Raw genomic sequence first — 17115 nt, forward strand, 5'->3', positions numbered from 1 at the left:
CTCTTCATCAAGGAATATAATTTCAGGGAAGTTCAAAAATTGGCGAATCATCGATCGAGCAACATAAAATGCGTAACCTGGTTCGTTAACAATTATGTTGGTGTCATTTCTGTAAACTACATACTTTCCGATCACCGCGTTATCCCCAGCACTGGGATTTTTCTTTGGATCATACCGAAACTTGAGACCATACTTGTCGAAATCAGCCAGAGATTTGACATGCTGGATCCAAGGCTTACTAATCATCAGCGAGATCACCTTGGTCTCAAAAGCATTTGTCATGAAGAACATGAGAACAACCAGCGAGATCAGAATGAATTTTTCCCGCCGAGCAGCTTGATTAAGATTATGTTTTTCGAATCCGCAAACGACGTGCAAGAAAGGATCGTTTTGTAAAAGATCTGGTACAACACGTTTTGCGATTTCAGCTAGTACGAAAATGACCAACAGTAATGTCCAAACTTGCCAGTTGAAGGGCATCAACATGATCTCAATTGCATTCAAAGGTCTTCCTTTATGAATCGCAATCCGACATATTTCCAAAGCATTTTCATAAATTACTCGATAATTTCCACTGGTGGTGTTAACAATTAATGCTTTCTCTAGCAATATATCGAAATCCTCCATTTCGTCTTCATTGTACTCCGTAGCACCTACATTTAAATACTTTGCTGTTGCTATAATCCACTCGAGAGCAACTCGACCATCCGCTGTAACGTTGTTCGAAACATAGTAAATACTTCGTTGGCGTAGAGCTTTTTGGTGCCACATTTCAATACTTGCTGGATTGTCCAAAATCATATTAGCAGCTGTATGAATGTACTCGCAGGCTAACATCATATGCCCCGTAACCATATTCAAATATGTGACCCTTCTGAATTGCCCTCTTGCTAGATACTCGTAGATAATTTGAGAACTTTTTTGACGAAAGTCCATGACAACCAATACTGGGGTACCAGGATTCAAATGTTGTAGAAATCGGTTAATATTCATGAACCCATTTCTCGAAAGAAGATCCTGCGCAGACCCTGGGTGTAGCACGAATAGAGACGGATTTTTAGGATAACGGTTAACCTGGTGTTTCAATCCTTGGACCACAAATTTACCCACATGCTCTAGTATGGGCGATCGCAGCAGATCGTTGAGGATCACGTTAAACGGATTCTTTGAATCCATGTCGAAAAAAATACACTGGAATGTGTCGGCACCTTGAACGGCCATACGGTGTTCAATAATAGACAGGGCATTTTTCAAAACGTCTGGATCGAAGGCGAATGTCGAAGTTGTAACTTCTACTCTAGAAGAGACAAAATGTAGAAATAACAATGTTTGCAGTGTGAAAATACAAGCTGCCAGCTTCATGGCTCAAACTCGAATGAGCATACGTGGACTTATTTAACACTTTTGTTGGAAAAGCTTTCACTATGATGAAAATAATTTGTTTATTGATTTGCATACTAAAGCATCTTCAAACGCCCTATTGCATAAAATTAAAGCCCATGGTCCAAATAACAAGTTATCGTCATCCAGGACAAGTCACAATATTAAGTTTTTTTTTGGGAAATTCAAGCTCTTCAAAATCTCTTTAATTTTGAATTTTTGTTCTTAACAAAACTAGACAGTACAAACGGCCTTTTGGTCTTCTTATAATGCAATTTTATATGTTTCTATCAACATCAATTAATTGCAAGGTTAATATCAAACCAGTAAACTACGCCAAGCTATAAATACATTAGCATTTACATCAACTTATGACCAAGTGGTAAAAGCATCATCTCGCTGTCACCGCACTATTGAGATGAACAACCACCTGTCTTCTCCCTTTTCTCTCTACACTGACAGAGTAATATTTGTGACATATTTGCAGCAAATAATATACATCTCTGTCACGTGGTTGGCCCTGATCGGAACAAACAGCTCGCTGACTCTGTCTAATGTATGTCGCTCTTGTCCCCTCTCTTCCACAGATCTAACCGATGGCATGTACCACCACCTTCCGAGCCAGTGGCCAACGCCGGCTGACGTCACACCAAAACCCACTGCCCCCAGGCCACCACCGGAGCCTTACTTTGTGCCAACGGCGTCCAAGAACGCCACCATCCGACAGGGTGATCCCGCCTTCCTCAGCTGCCAGGTCGAGAACCTGGGCGCGTACACCGTGTCCTGGATTCGGGTCCGAGATCTACACATCCTGACCGTTGACCGGTACACCTACACCGCCGACCAGCGGTTCCAGTCGCTGCACAACAACGAAACGGGCGAATGGACGCTCAACATCAAGTGGACCGAGCGGAAAGACACCGGCATTTACGAGTGCCAAGTTTCGACGCTGCCCGTCAAAAGCTTGGCACTGTATCTGATTGTGCTAGGTAAGGGATGAACTAACTATGTATCGCTATCAGGATCATGAAGGTTTTGTTTTTCACCAATGGTACCATGCGTCTCCTTTATGTTGACTCCATCAAACTTATTATATTGAAACGCATGGTAATAATCTATACTTTTTTCCACTTTTATCGCCTAGTGTTACCTACCAGTTACAATCATATGACTACGAGTAGTTTCTGCTTACGTATATTCATGCTGGCGCGACGCTCTCGAAAGCTGACCGCCAATTTGTCATGATTAATTATCCGCGCCCGCGTGCTTTATTTGCAATCCATACAAATGGTTTCAATAATTTACACCTTCACACACGCTGTTGGTCGTGTGAGTCATGTGAAATAGAATTATGGTAAACATGAGGGCAGTTAAGGATTTAGAGCTGCTCTTGCAGAAATAAACAAGAGCTCTTAAATCTAAAATTTGAAATCATTTTCAAACAAGTCCCAACAAAACATGTAAAATTGAAAACGAGATTTCAATGTTAGTTTTGTATGTATAACGTATGTTTTATCGTACAGATATAATTTGAAAATAAGTATATTTAAAGTCATGCATCATTGATTGTTTGGTTGGTATTGAAAGTGTTAATTTTTTAACTATATGACTTGGAAGGTGTCTGTTTAATGAATTTTTATGTATAATATCTTGCTTCTCCATTTGTTTGTAAAACCACACATGGAGCCTAACATATCAAAAGGGCACATAGTGTTTGTAAACAATAGTGTATCCCTTTCACTCAAATGACAGTTTACATAAGGTGTGAAAGGGACACACTCTTGTTTAAACAAGTTACGTGCCCTAATAAAATGGCAAGCACGACATGTTTGAGTACTTAAGTTTCTCTGAATATAATTTTGCCAGTTGCAAAGTAACCGCCAACCTTACAAGTCGCATTATCAACGCCAGTCCGCAGTTTGTGTGCGCGTCGCCGCTTTTTTTAAAATGTGCACCGTAGACAAAAACAGTGTGGTTCTGGATTTTTGTCAACTCCAAACCCAACCAAGCCCGAAGCTTGTAAAAAAATTCCTCGCAGACCTTCAAGTAAACCAAGAAAACTTGCGAGCATTGCAATTATGCAATAGAAGAAGAATAGCCGTGTTGCAGTTCGCCGACTCAGCAGTGGCCTCGTCCATCATCGACAAACCTCTGGTATATCAGGTTGCAAAATCCCGATTTACCTTGACAACAACGCTACGGAAGTTCGTGTGCTTGACCTACCTCTAGGCATAAGCAATGACGACGTAGTAAAAGTGATGAGTAAATACGGCGAAATTTTGACCATCGCCAACGACCGCTGGATTAACTTCTTCCCAGGAATCCCAAATGGAGTTCGGACCCTGCGGATGTTGCTGAAACAGCCAACGCCGAAATCAATCACTGTAAACAATGCTGCTGCAACAGTGACGATTATAGGCAAAAAATCGCTTTGCAAACTCAAAGCAAAGAACAAAAATGTGCGGATTCATCTAAAAAGGTGAACCAAAAAAGCAGTACACCACCGATTGAACCTGAGCCAAATGTAGTAGCAGCAGCAGTAAAAGCAACAACAGTAAATCAGACCAACATCCAAAACAAACAAGTCAAATTGACGAAGAAGACAACGATGGATTCGATACCGTGTTTTCTAAGCACACTCGCAAAACCCGGAAACGCCTTCAAGCATATTTGGACGCGGATGACGAATTGACAACAAAACGAAGAGAGATGGCTGAAGAAGAAACAACAGATGAAGAAGACGAAGATGTCATAAAAGCAAAATATTATAGGAATAAGTGTTATGAGATAACTGTTAACCATGGAGGAAGAGGACGAAGATAAAATTGAAGAACTTGATAATTTAAGATCAAAATTTTCCGCTAAATATTTGCAACATATACAGAAATCGTTAGAAAAAAGGCATGGTAAAAATTATTGAAATATAGCCAGACAAGTGATTAAAAACTTTGTGACCTTTCCTCTTCCACTATCCACCTAGAAGAGATGAATGCACAATGGTGTAAAGTCTCTATAGTAATAAAAAAATAACTTTGCATCCAATCCACGTCAAATAAGAAGGATCCAAATCAAAAGTGCTCCAATTTCCCCCAAATTTGGCATGGAACTGTGCCAAAATAATAAGTCTCTTTTTTTTTTGTTTGTTGATTAGGGTGCTCCTATCCGAAATAGGGTGGTCGACAAATTGCAAAAGCCACATTTTTTTTAAATCATGTCTCCGTAACAGTTGAACCAATTCAGAGCGCCACGTTTCAAAAAAAGGTTATTATAGTTGGACTTTTAAGGGAAAATATCTTGAGGTCCGAAAAAACTAGCTGAATATTTGTAAGATCCTATCAAAATTTGATTTGCTGTTCAAGTCTCGAGACCAAAGAGCTCATTATCCGTTTTGTATTTTTCCGTTTTTACGAGTGGCGCGTCGGAAAATCAGTTTTTATTTTCAAGAAATCGTGCACCAGAATCCTGTTCATGAATATTCCCAATTTTTCGAACTTTTATGTAAAATATTGCAAGGAATCAAGAAAAATGTTTTCAGACATAAACACTTTGATCCCGAGACCAAATCAAATTTTAATGTGACATTTTCAAACACTCAGCTAGTTTTTTCGGACCTCACCATATTTTACCTTAATAGTCCAACTAATACCTTTTTTTTAAACGTGGCTCTCTGGAATTGGTTCAGCCATCCCAAAGTTATATTTTTTTTAATGTGGTTTTATTGGAAATTTCTTGACCAATGCTTAATTGCCAAACAAAAAAATACGGGTCTAATAATGAAGGCCTAGGAACTCTCATGCCAAATTTGGACCAAATCGGAGGCACTTTTAATTTGGATTTTTCTATTTGACGTGGAATGGCTGTTTGTATAGTTACAGATTATTACTCAGGTCCGTCGAAATAGTACTGTGAAGTGTGTTATTAAAACATTTTTTATTATTAAAAAAAACACGGTCTGAAAGATTTTGTGTTTTTTTTTATAACTACATAATGTTTAATAATCCAACCCTAACATTATTTTAAATATGATGTCATGATGTCATTTGTGTAGCCAATTCAATAACGTGAAACAAGTCGCAATAACCACTCAAACTAGCCACACATGTACATGCGTTAGCGGCACTGAGTCGGTCTATTGTTTTTTTAATCTTAAATTCTGCACTATTTATAGCAATATTCCATTCTGTCAATTACGAGTGTGGATTTTGAGGGTGATGCGTTGCAAGTTATAATTTATCGCGAGCAATGAAGCATTTCTGCTTACTGTCAGTCCTATCAAAGAGCAGTGGAAACTGAGCTAATGCATCACTCAAGTAGTAAAAAGCAAATGTAACACTTCAATCGTACTCAGTTGAAGGGATGACTCAAATTGGAAAGGGGTAATTTCTACAGCATTGCCTTGGCGTTCTCGATTGTGAGATTCCAACTCAAAACTAAGTGTCCGAAGGCTTGATTGTTGAGGCAATTGCAAACCTTTTTTTACACCTTAGCTTCCATCCACCCGGGATTCAAACTGACGACCTTTGGATTGTGAGTCTAACTGCCTACCAGCGACTCCACCGAGGCAGGACCCAGGGAGACGACTCCTCCACCTGAATTGAGCTATCGACCTAACCCTTTAGGTTAGACCGGGGCCAACATTTACTTCCCCATCCGACGGAAGGCGTGATCAGACAAATCTCGTCTCGAAAAATGCCACCGGGACCGTCTGGGATCGAACCCAAGAAGACTGGGAGAGAGGCAACCACGCTTACCCCTACACCACGGTCCCGAACTCGAATTAACTAATTATGTTATAATAATTGGTTCTCTGTCATTTTTTACCCCTCAATGGTAATTATTAAGAAATTACACTACCGATTAAGCTGTCCGTCTCGACATTCTTTCGCATGTCGCTCGCAACATAGTTTCCATGTTCAACATTTTCATAAACGTGTCACGAGATTTCCCCATAAAATCATCACGTGTCACGAGACCGCCACGCACCTTTCAACTGCCGGTCGGTCTCGTCGTCCGGTGGGCGTCCAGCGAGTGTCTATAAATTGTCCCGTTTTTCAACAAACGCCATACATCAGGCTAGAATCCAGGGGCCCCTTACGTAGCAGAAGGGGGTCGTTTATTTTGACACTGATGCCTCTCATAAATGCGGCATCCACAAGTTATTAACTGGTTAATTTACACCCGCGGAAAGTTTGACATATTCCCATCGCGGTTTCTCGGGCGAGAGTTTTTCTTTGCAGGCGCTTTCCATAGGTGGATGGGCTGTGGGGGGTGAAGTGGGCGCGAACTTTGAGATTTTTCATTTAGAATATGTTTGTCTGATAAAAAAGCGGCTTAAAAGCTAAACAAATATTTCTTTTCGATAAAATGTCGTGAGGCATGGGCATTTTAAATGAAATTTTATGTATTTTTTTAAATTATCACAGGTAAACAATTATTTTAAAATAAAACTGCCGGAAATAAAAAAAAAGTTTTTTAAGTACTATGTTTTTTATTATCAGAACATATTTAGCTCACATTTCCCTTGTAGTTTCTTTTCTAGCCACAAGCGTGTCGGCCCGTAATTTATGTGTGAACATGGCGTTTCTCCACCTCGAAATTGTGAAAAAAATCTCTCTTCACCATCCCTCAAGCAACCCCTTCCCAAAGTCTTCTCCAATAACTGGCGCATAAATTATAGTCTAGGAAATTGGCCAGCTAATAATTGGCGTGTAAACGATCTTCCCTGGCTCCCAAATAACGGCAAAAAGGGGGGTGGGGAATGGCCTTTGCCATTTCTCTTCATCTCCACCGAAGCCGGTGCGACTGTGACGATTTGATTTATTGCCATGCTGCCAAATTTTAAAACTTGCTCATTCTGAAAAATTATCGTCAATCTTCAACTCATCAACACTAAATATATTTTCCAGATGAATCCGAGCTGGTGCGGAGACAGGATGATATTTTGTACGACCTACCGGTGCCAGTACCGGAACAGCAGTCGAATCGAGTCAGCTTCAGCAGCAGCAACAGCGGCCAAGCCAACCAGGCAAATGGAGACATTTACAATCGGATGTATGCGGATCGAGGTCTGTTTGGCATAGTTAAGCTGAAAATGGAATTTAAACTATTTTAATCGCTTCCAGACTATCTGTATCTGGCCGCCACGACGCAGATTCTCGAGGGCACCATGGTGTACGGGTACAAGGGGGAAGATCTGAACCTGACCTGCATGGTGAATCACAACTACGACCGGCGGCCGAACCACGTGATTTGGTATCACCAGAATGATGTGAGTATTGGCACTTGAAACCTCTAACGCCCATCCATAGTTGCTTCTAAGGAAACAAATTTTCAGCTATTTTTATGTTTGAGAATAAGAACGAATTATGCCCAAGCTTTTTGTCACACATGTTTTTTGTTGTTGAATATATCGATGCTCGTGTGTTCTCTTGTAAATAGACCATTTTTTAATCTTTCCTTCTTCTTTTTGGCATAGCACCAATTTTTAATCTTTTCAAAGCATTGGGTAGAAGAACTCTTATTTTTATAGAAAACAGTTTTACCTCAAAACATCACTTTTGTAAACAGTTCTGAAAGCAGGATTCAAATGATTAATTAATGTGCAAAAAATCGGTAATTCAGGCCTGCCCAACGTCCGGCCCGCGAGCCGGATCCAGCCCGAGAAGCCGTTTCATTCGGCCCGCGCCGGCTTTTCAAAACAGTTCTATGACCGGCCCTAAAGGCTGTTCATGAAATATAAAATAAATAATTGATTGTCTGAATTAAAAAAAAAAGTAAGCTTGAGATCAAATTTTAACGCATTATACAAACATTCTTCATGTTTTAATTTAGTTCATATTATTGCTATACTGATATTTTTAAACTGAAAAATTGTGCAAGAAAATAAAATTATCCGTTTCGTAAAATCGAGAAATTTATAAAAAAAAACCTGAATTGTTGTCTGCAAAGGTACAAAATGAAACTAAATATAAATTTCTTTCAGTTTTAACAGTGTAAACTTCACATAGAAGTTTTTTTTTCTATTTTAAAAAATTTTTAAAGATAAATAACTAAGCAAAACCCAATGTATTCTAACCAGAACAACTTTTTTGTGATAAGCAAACATATTTTTGTCCATAAAATTTGAATTTCGTGGAATAACAAATTGAAAATGATTTAATATATATTTTTTACTCTTTTATATTTTCTTTGTTTAAAATCATTTTAAATTTTTTTTTTTAAATATTCGAATGAAGGTTTATAACAAAGTTTTTTTTGTAAATGATATTCGAATCCAAGTTTTGTTTGAATAAATTTTATCATGTCTCATTGTTTTTTTATATTGCAGTAATGAGGAAATTAAACGTTGATAACCTGTCACTTTTTACACTGCGCTCACGCACACTATCAAAACATTCGTTTGGTAGTGTGTGTGAACTCCGTGTGTGACCCCGTTCGTAGGAGTTGAATTTCGTCATTTCCCGGGAATGCTCGGGAGTTTTTTTACTACGCCAAAAGTGCCAAAAAAATAAAATGAAAAGTAATAAATTTGTTTCTTTTCAATAAATTTAGTTACAATTCTATGAAACGTTAGTTTAAGTGTGTGTGTGTGTGGTCCAATCCAATACCCGCTAACCGGTAGCGAAATTATGGGAAAGTATAGTTTGTATCAGACTTTGTATATGCCGAATGCTGATACAACTTATCTCAGTCCCGGGTATTAGGTGGTGATAGCCCTCGCGCTGCTTCCAACGACCCGTTTCAGAATGACAGAGCTCCTTGCGGTCCCAATTCCGAGGTCGCTGGACATTGTTCGGCCCCGCCTAAACATAGAAGCAAGCATCTGAAGGAAACTCGATCTATATTTAGACTTCCAATCCCCTCAGGCAAATCAGGGATCAGCGCGTATTTAATATGAGAAAGAGATAACATGTTTCAACATTACGGATCAATTCACTGCTAGAGTGTAAACCTTCTGATGGCCGACTTAGCGTCCCAGACCACCAATCAGAAGGTGTGAGTTCGAATCCCACCTGATCCATTTTCGTTTTGGTTCATATTCAAAGTTCAAATTCCTGATTCCAAATTTCAAAGGTACCGGCCGGGATTTGATCCCTGAACCTTCTGCTTGTGAGGCAGAATCCGTATCCATTAAGCCACGGAGCCGGTTATTCTATGAAATGTTAGTTTAAGTAGCCTATTATACTGAGGGACTATAGAAAACTTTTTGATTTTTTCTAAACCTGCACATACAAAATGGTTTATTAAGCTTTCTAAGACTCACAATTGTAGTTTCAAATATTTACGAATCTTAATTCACACTGAGTGATTTTTCAAAAGATGCACAAACTTGATATTAGATTTTTTTAAAAACTAATATAGCGAATATATGATTTTTTGCAATTCCGTCTTGAAACTTCCTACTTTTCCTGTCATTTTCGCGCCTACTTTTATCTACTGAAAATAACAGAATCGAATAGAAACACATTTCAAAACAAATGCTGACAAGTTCTACTTTTCAGCACTGAAATGGATGTGAATAGTTGTACTTTTCAGCACTAGTTTTGAAAAGTAATACTTTTCAACATTTTTTTGATTTAATCGATTTATTGATAAAATACATGAACATTCGACTTATAATTACACTCAATGGGTGTTTTTCAGAAATGCAAAAAAATGTTGTATGGAACTTGTTGCAAACCTTGATTTTTTCAGCACTTGTCGTATTTATCCAACTCGGTGAACCTCGTTGGATAAATGTACGACACGTGCTGAAGAAATCTTCTTTTTGCAACTTGTTGCATAAACTACTATTCCAGTATTGGGAATGTTGCAATATGACAAACAACGAATCAAAATAACAAATTAAATTGTTTTTTTTTTCGTAATTTTTAAGGTCAACAGTAAATATTCATTGAAGAAATATTTACAATTTTCAGGAAAACCCAAATTTTCACACAAAAAAATAGATTTTGAGGATTGCTATGCTCGAGATAAGATATGGAAATTGAACTTAACTTGAAAAAGCTTTTCTCTCTTAGAAATATAAAAAAATATATTTCAACTACTATTTTAACTACTTAATATTATTTAAAGTAAATTTTGTAGTCCACATATTTTTTTGGTTTCTCTCTATAGTTATTGGAATTTTTGACAAGATAAAAATTACAATTTCTGAATAAGATTAGAGAAGCATTGGTTTATTCGAACTTGAGCATCAAACGATAAACTTTCAATGTTCTAAACAATTTTGTTTTTTTTTTGTTTTTTTTTCTGATTAGTTTATATAATTTTGCTTCGATATTTATAAGTTTGAGATTTCCCGGGAATCGAGAGGTCCAAATATGGTCGATTTCCCGGGAATTCCCGCTGGTCACCCTCTAAATGGAAACCAAGCGAAATGAACATTTTTAAGTGGTGCTGACAAGGAAATTCACAAAAAAATCCTCAACATATTGATTTTCTCGGAGAAGTTTTTGCGTTCGCAAGCGAAAATGTTTTTTTTTGCGATTATTAGGGGAACAACATCTAGTTCCAGCGTGGCTCTAATGTTGGCAGGTCAGAACATTGTCGTTCAATTAAAGCTAATTAAAAGCGTTTTCAACTGAAACCGAGTAATAAATAGCTCAATAAGAAGTGAGCAAGCAAGTTTCTATCAAAAGTTTTGCAAAATCTGTTGTTTAAACAGTGAAAATCAGCAAATTGGATGGAGTTAGGAGCGAGTGCTTAACCTGCCAAACATACGAGAATTTCCCCTACATCCTGGGTGCTGAATACACTCAAACCCCGATGGTTTGACACCAACTGTTGTCAAACGAACGGGGTCACGTTTTAGTTTGACACCCCTTTTACACGGAGTTCACACACACTACTAAACGTGTGTTTTGATAGTGTGCGTGAGCGCCGTGTAAAAAGTGACAGTTCGTCACTTTTTAGTTTGACTTTGACCAACCAACGGGGTACAAACTAAAAAAGTGTCAAACGAAAAAGTGACCAACCACCGGGGGTTGAGTGTAGTCGTTCGCAAAAGGCCTCAATTTTGAACTGTCAAAATGGAACCAATTTACTGTTCGCCAAAAGTAGGTAGTATTGTTATCGATCATTAAAAATTGTATTTTTTTTTTTTTTTGCAAGAATGAAAATTTTGAAGTCCCTTGACTCTGGCCAAAGCTTGTATCCATCCAGAAGCTGTCTTTATTGTTTGATTCCATTTGAAAACCTGCTGATTTAGTGAAAATCTGCTCTGTTTGTTGGATAAGCTTAGCTAGAATGGAGCACCCGCAGTCGAGCAGTTTTTGACAGTTCGCTCCATAAGAAATACATTGTAGAAAAAAGCAAAAACTGCTCGAATGGAAATGCTCCATTGTTTTCAATATTTCATCGCGGCCATGCTGGCCGCTATCTTGGATTTACAAATTCATGGCCGCCATTTAGGGGTCATACTAAAGCTTGATAATCAAAAATTAGACAACGGAAGAATATCGTAATTCAATTGGGTCCTAAAATGAAGCTAAGATTGCTGATATTATTGTTTACAGCGATAAAGCTTATTTTTCTGAGTACAATGACCCTTTGTACGAACACAAAGAGTTTAAAATGGATTTTTAAATCAATTTTGAAAAATTAACCTGGCAGAAAAGCTCCTACTTGACAAGCTTTACTAAAATGGGGGTGGAACATTTCAATTTGATGTTAAAAGTAAGAAAATAAACAAATACGAAAAATTATTTTGTTCATATTTCGATTTTCCGAAGTCCCATACAAACCTTCGGATAATCGAGTATAGACTGTACTTCAAACTTACGTTGAATTTTCCGAGAATGTCGAATATGTCATGTAGGCCTACAGGACAAAATTCAACGGTGTAACCGGTGAAATTTAAAAATAGTCTTTTCGGTAAGCTACTCATAAAACACACGTTTCAATGTCAGCAATGTATAACTACTTAGAAGAGCTTTATAAATTAAATCATAATCAGTTGTATTTGAAAATGGTTCGATTTTTTTCTTTCAAGATTTAAACGACTATTTTTTCAAACTATTTCCATCCTCTTGCCAGATCGTCGCGTACGAACAGCTCCGCAAGCGGGACAGGTCCCCGCTCAACAGCATCACGTCGTACCACCTGATACGGAACGTGGACTTTGACGACGCCGGGAACTACACGTGCGCCCCGGATATTTACACCAGCGCGAGCACCATCGTGCATATTCTGGACGGTAAGGATCAGGATTATCAACTCAGGGTTTTGTTATTTTTTCTTTCGCTCTGTAATCAATTTCACCCTCCCTCTCCTCTCTCTCCAGGTGATGAGATGCAGAGCGCGAAAAGTAATGCGGCCAGTGCCTTCGGGACACTGCCGGTGACGACGGTGACCGCCCTGGCGTGGACGACCGTCTTCGGACTGCTGTGCATACTCTATTGCCACCCGGACAATGCGCGATGACGGCGACAAGACGACGACAGTTAATTTATACATTTCAATGTTCGAGGATTGTAAATAATTCAACGAAAGATCTAGTTGTTAAGCCAATGAGTTGTACATTAAAAATGCGCATCTTGTAACATTTAATAAGGGAAATTATTTATTCAAATATTGACTGCCATGAAAATAATTTTGCTCCAGCAAGTGCCACCTCTCCTTGTTCAAGCAGCTTTACTACAAACTACAGGGAAATTGAAACGTTGCACCCACAACATAACATTTCTCAAAGTAATTTTCTCCAACAAACACAAATCCTGACCAAACTAACAAACTTTCAGAAGACAACACGCATCATAACCTTGTTGTCCGAGGGCCGTGCCAACGGTGTAACGCACAAGGCCAAAGATTGACTTGAACCCGCCGACTGCCCCTGCTGCTGCTGCTCGGATCGTTCCGGCGTCCTATCCCGGTTCTGAAGGCGTCTCTTCCGGGCCAACCTTTCCACCACATTGCCACTCGCGCCGTTTCTGACAAACTCCGACGGTGGTTCGCTCTTGGCGGCCCGACCGGCCGACCGAGTCGTTGGCTTGACCGGACTCCTGTTGCGCTTCGTCAGCTTCCGGGTGTAGCTGGTATCGTTCAGGAAGAGCGCACGGATGAGGACCGTGTTGCAGATTGGGCAGTGCTTGTACTTGGCCAGCACTTTCTTCGTACAGGGACCGCAAATGGTGTGCTCGCAGTTCAGGACCACCGGCGCCTCGTACACGCTGGAGAAACAAATCGGGCACTCCTGCTCGGCCATCTTGGCGAACGGGGCGGGACCTGTGTCGGGGAATGAAAGCATCGGGGAACTAAAATTTAATCCAGACAGAGGGAAACATCCGGAGGTCTTACCTCGGTTCCGGAGGTTGTACCGGGATGTTGGTGCCGCGAGGCTGGTGTTGGACGAAGCGCCAAGGTTGCGCTCCGATGAAAGCCGCTTTTCCATCGTGGGTGAGGTAATTTTCTCAATATTCACAGCTTGCGAGACATTAAATTTGATTTGTACGAATCAAAACCCAAAAAACCTGGACGTTTCAGTTTTTGTTTTTGTTCTTGAAGCTTGAAGCTGTTGATTTGACAGTCACTCACGAAGTTTATCAAAAGAGAGTGCTTAGGGGAAACTGGTTAACGCTTGTCATGGGGTTTTCATGGCTCGCGAGTTGAACTGAAAAATTCGTATGAAAAGTGGGATTTGCAACTCAAACAATCATGATTTTTGATAAGGGTGTGCACAATACGGTGACAATCAAGGGGTACATTGGTGACAATATATGTCCATTTTGGAAAATTTTAAGGTGAAGCCGTTGATCATTTTCGATGAAAATTGATCATCATTAAATTCAATTTAACGAATTTCTGCACCAAAACGAATCAGCATGTTGGTTGCTGCTTTCTTGAAGCCACTGAAGGAATTTTTGATCTAAAGCAATTGTGTTTCAAAATTTATATAATGTTGTGGTACAATCATTGGCGTCCTAGTTGGCAATCATTGATTAATGACGATTTCCTTAACTTAACAAGGAATGGGATAATCGTTACCCAAAGGAATCAGCATGTGTAGGGCACTATTGGGTACTAAAGCCCTATGTCAATTTTTATGTACAACGGTAAAAAACACGATTAAAAACCATTTCTAATCACTTTTTTTCATTTTAACGCAATTTTTTTTTTTGACAGGACAACATTTTTTCGATGGATCTACTATGGTCCCCTTGGAACAAGCTGTCAAGTAGGAGCTTTTCTGTCAAGAAGGACCGCGCGGTTAATTTTTCAAAATTGAATTAAAAATCCATTTTCAACTCTTTGTGGTCGTACAAAGGGTCATTGTACTCAGAAAAGTAAGCTTTATCGCTGTAAACAATAATATCAGCAATCTAAGCTTCATTTTAGGACCCAATTCTAAACAACTTGTTGAAGGAATTTGGTCAAAATATTGAAAGCGACGCAAAATTTATATCTTTGAACGAAAAATCATGACAATGATGGAAGTCTTCACGTTAAGATCCCCTAGGGGCCAATGGTGGGCCAATCCCAGATTCTTTTGAGCCGGTATGCTGTTCAAAAGAAAGGGGGTCAAGAAACAGCTTTACGGACGGCAGAAAAAAAAGAGAGGGGACGTTTTCTTGGGGCTTTTCTTCACCCTTTTTGGCTTGCTTTCGCTACCACTGCTTCCCATTTGAAATTTTTCTTGACCGGTTTCTTCGGAAGTGCATACCTTACATTTAGTTAAAATAATTAATTGAGTACTAAAGCCCTATGTCAATTTTTATGTACAACGGTAAAAAACACGATTGAAAACCATTTCTGATCACTTTTTTCATTTTAATGCAAAATAAATTATTTACAAGACAACATTTTTTCGATGGTCTTCTAGGAACGAGCTGTCTAGTAGAGCTTTTTCTGCCAAGAAGTGCCGTGAAGATTACTTTTGAAAATGGAATTCAAAATTCATTTTATTGTACTCAGACAAATAAGCTTTATCATTGTGAACAATAATATCACAATTTTAAGCTTAATTTGAGACCCAATTAAAACAAATAACTTTACCAATTTTGAGCCGAGTCGGTTAAGGTTTAAAGGTCGTAATTGGTCAGTGAGATTTCTATGGAAAAATTTGCAAAAATGAAAGGAGAAAAGCATTTTTTAATTCCATCAAATTCCATCGTGGTTGCCTCTCTCTCAGTAGGCCTGGGTTCGATCCCAGCTGCCAGAAGAGAGTGAAGGAAAATAAGTTGATGTTTTTAGCAGCGGTGTTATAAATTCTGTAACATTTCAAATAGTGGACGAATCTTTTCGCACTCTTCGGCAAAGTTGTTCCCTGGAACACGGACGATGAACTCATGAGGTTTTTGAAAAATCCAAAAAATGTTAAGGGGCTCAAAACTGGCCAAAACCAAAACGAACCGATTTTACGGGTTAAATCCAATTTAAAATTCAAAGTCAAAGCGCCAGGTCCTGTCGCAAACAGTCAAGCTCAAGCTATTTGGTTTTTAGGGCTCAGAACACCTAGAAGATCATGCCCTGAAGTGCCCGTAAAATTAACCCGTTTTGTTATATCCTAATCTGGGTGATGAATAGAGAGAATGCGTAACGTGATTTACGAATGATCCTACTTTGTTTACATCTACAAAGTAGGAGGCTGTTCAAGCACAATAATGACTTTTTTCTTACTGGCAAATGAGATGTATTATTATCAGTAGTATGTGTTCTATTTTGTCTAGTTTTTGTCATCTTTTGCTGAAAAATTGTGTATGTTTTCAGGTTTCGATCGATTTGAAGATTGCTTTCTTTTTTAACGGGTGAAAAGAACTGCGGTCATTCTGCGAAGTCGTAGATAAATTCTCTGGCTAATTTTGGAATTCTGCAGCTCTTCCTGGTCCAGCGAAAAAAGTTCGCTAATTCTAGTGAAGCTTATCCAACAAACTGAGCAGATTTTCACTTAATCAGCAGGTTTTCAAATGAAATCAAACAATAAGACAGCTTCTGGATGGATACAAGCTTTGGCCTGAGCCGAGGGACATAAACTTCAAAAAATATTTGCAACGGCCTAATAATTATAAAAAAAAATACGATCTCGCCTACAATCTTCAAACCAAACTTTATTCATTCTTGCAAAAAAAAAGGTGCAGGTGGTTATGTTACACATGACCAGTATGACAAAGAACTTTTCAAGATGATTGTTGAAATTTTCGATTAGAATGTCCGGTCCAAATTCCCCTCTTATAATAACCGTCCTATCGAACCTAGGGGACGGAAATTGCAAGTGGAGCTGAAATAGAAATCGAAGTGAAATCAATTTACTTTCCTTCACCACTCGAAAGTTACGAAATCGGCGGCAGTAAAGGAAATTTGAACAGCAGACATTAAAAACTACCTTTTACAGGGCTCTTAATGATTACGAGATAGTAATTCTAAATTTCCAGAAACAGATTTTCACAGTGGCACAAAAAAATGTGCATTGCAGTAGTCTATTTATTACTTCCTGCCTAATAAGCAATATATTTTAACCGCTTAGCATTAGCATATTTTAACTGCTTAATTTCAGATAATGGTCAAATGCAACTTTTTATGTCCAGTATCAAAAATCATTAAGTTTGATACCCATATTGCCCCAACTCTTACGGTCCGGCAAATGTCCCCTCATCGGAACATCCCCGGGGCCTCCGGCCACTTCGGATTGTGGCCACTTCTGCAAAAATGTCAAATTTCATGTCCGGTATCAAAAACCATTAGGTTTGATACCCATATTGCCCCAACTCTTACGGTCCAGCAAATGTCCCCCCATCGGAA

At 38.9% G+C, this 17115-nt stretch overlaps 2 protein-coding genes across 4 annotated transcripts in view; one reads left to right on the top strand and one right to left on the bottom strand.

Moving 5' to 3' along the window:
* LOC6050996 (zwei Ig domain protein zig-8) overlaps positions 1 to 12930 on the top strand; it is a 30951-nt gene extending 18021 nt beyond the window's left edge. For all 3 annotated transcript variants that reach the window (XM_038264337.1, XM_038264338.1, XM_038264339.1), the window contains 5 exons: positions 1968 to 2369; positions 7287 to 7445; positions 7503 to 7648; positions 12418 to 12577; positions 12665 to 12930. In XM_038264337.1, the coding sequence (XP_038120265.1) occupies positions 1968 to 2369; positions 7287 to 7445; positions 7503 to 7648; positions 12418 to 12577; positions 12665 to 12804 (1007 nt within the window). In that variant the 3' untranslated portion in view covers positions 12805 to 12930. The remainder of the gene's footprint in view (positions 1 to 1967; positions 2370 to 7286; positions 7446 to 7502; positions 7649 to 12417; positions 12578 to 12664) is intronic.
* On the bottom strand, positions 12918 to 13889 carry LOC6051000. Its single transcript, XM_001867462.2, has 2 exons — positions 13678 to 13889; positions 12918 to 13605 (listed from the first exon to the last, which is right to left on the bottom strand). Exons 1-2 carry the CDS (start codon positions 13769 to 13771, stop codon positions 13118 to 13120), a joined length of 582 nt encoding a protein of 193 aa, XP_001867497.2. The 5' UTR covers positions 13772 to 13889; the 3' UTR covers positions 12918 to 13117.
* Between the last annotated feature and the right edge of the window lie 3226 nt (positions 13890 to 17115).

Source organism: Culex quinquefasciatus, chromosome 3, assembly GCF_015732765.1.
Source record: "Culex quinquefasciatus strain JHB chromosome 3, VPISU_Cqui_1.0_pri_paternal, whole genome shotgun sequence".
Taxonomy (NCBI): domain Eukaryota; kingdom Metazoa; phylum Arthropoda; class Insecta; order Diptera; family Culicidae; genus Culex; species Culex quinquefasciatus.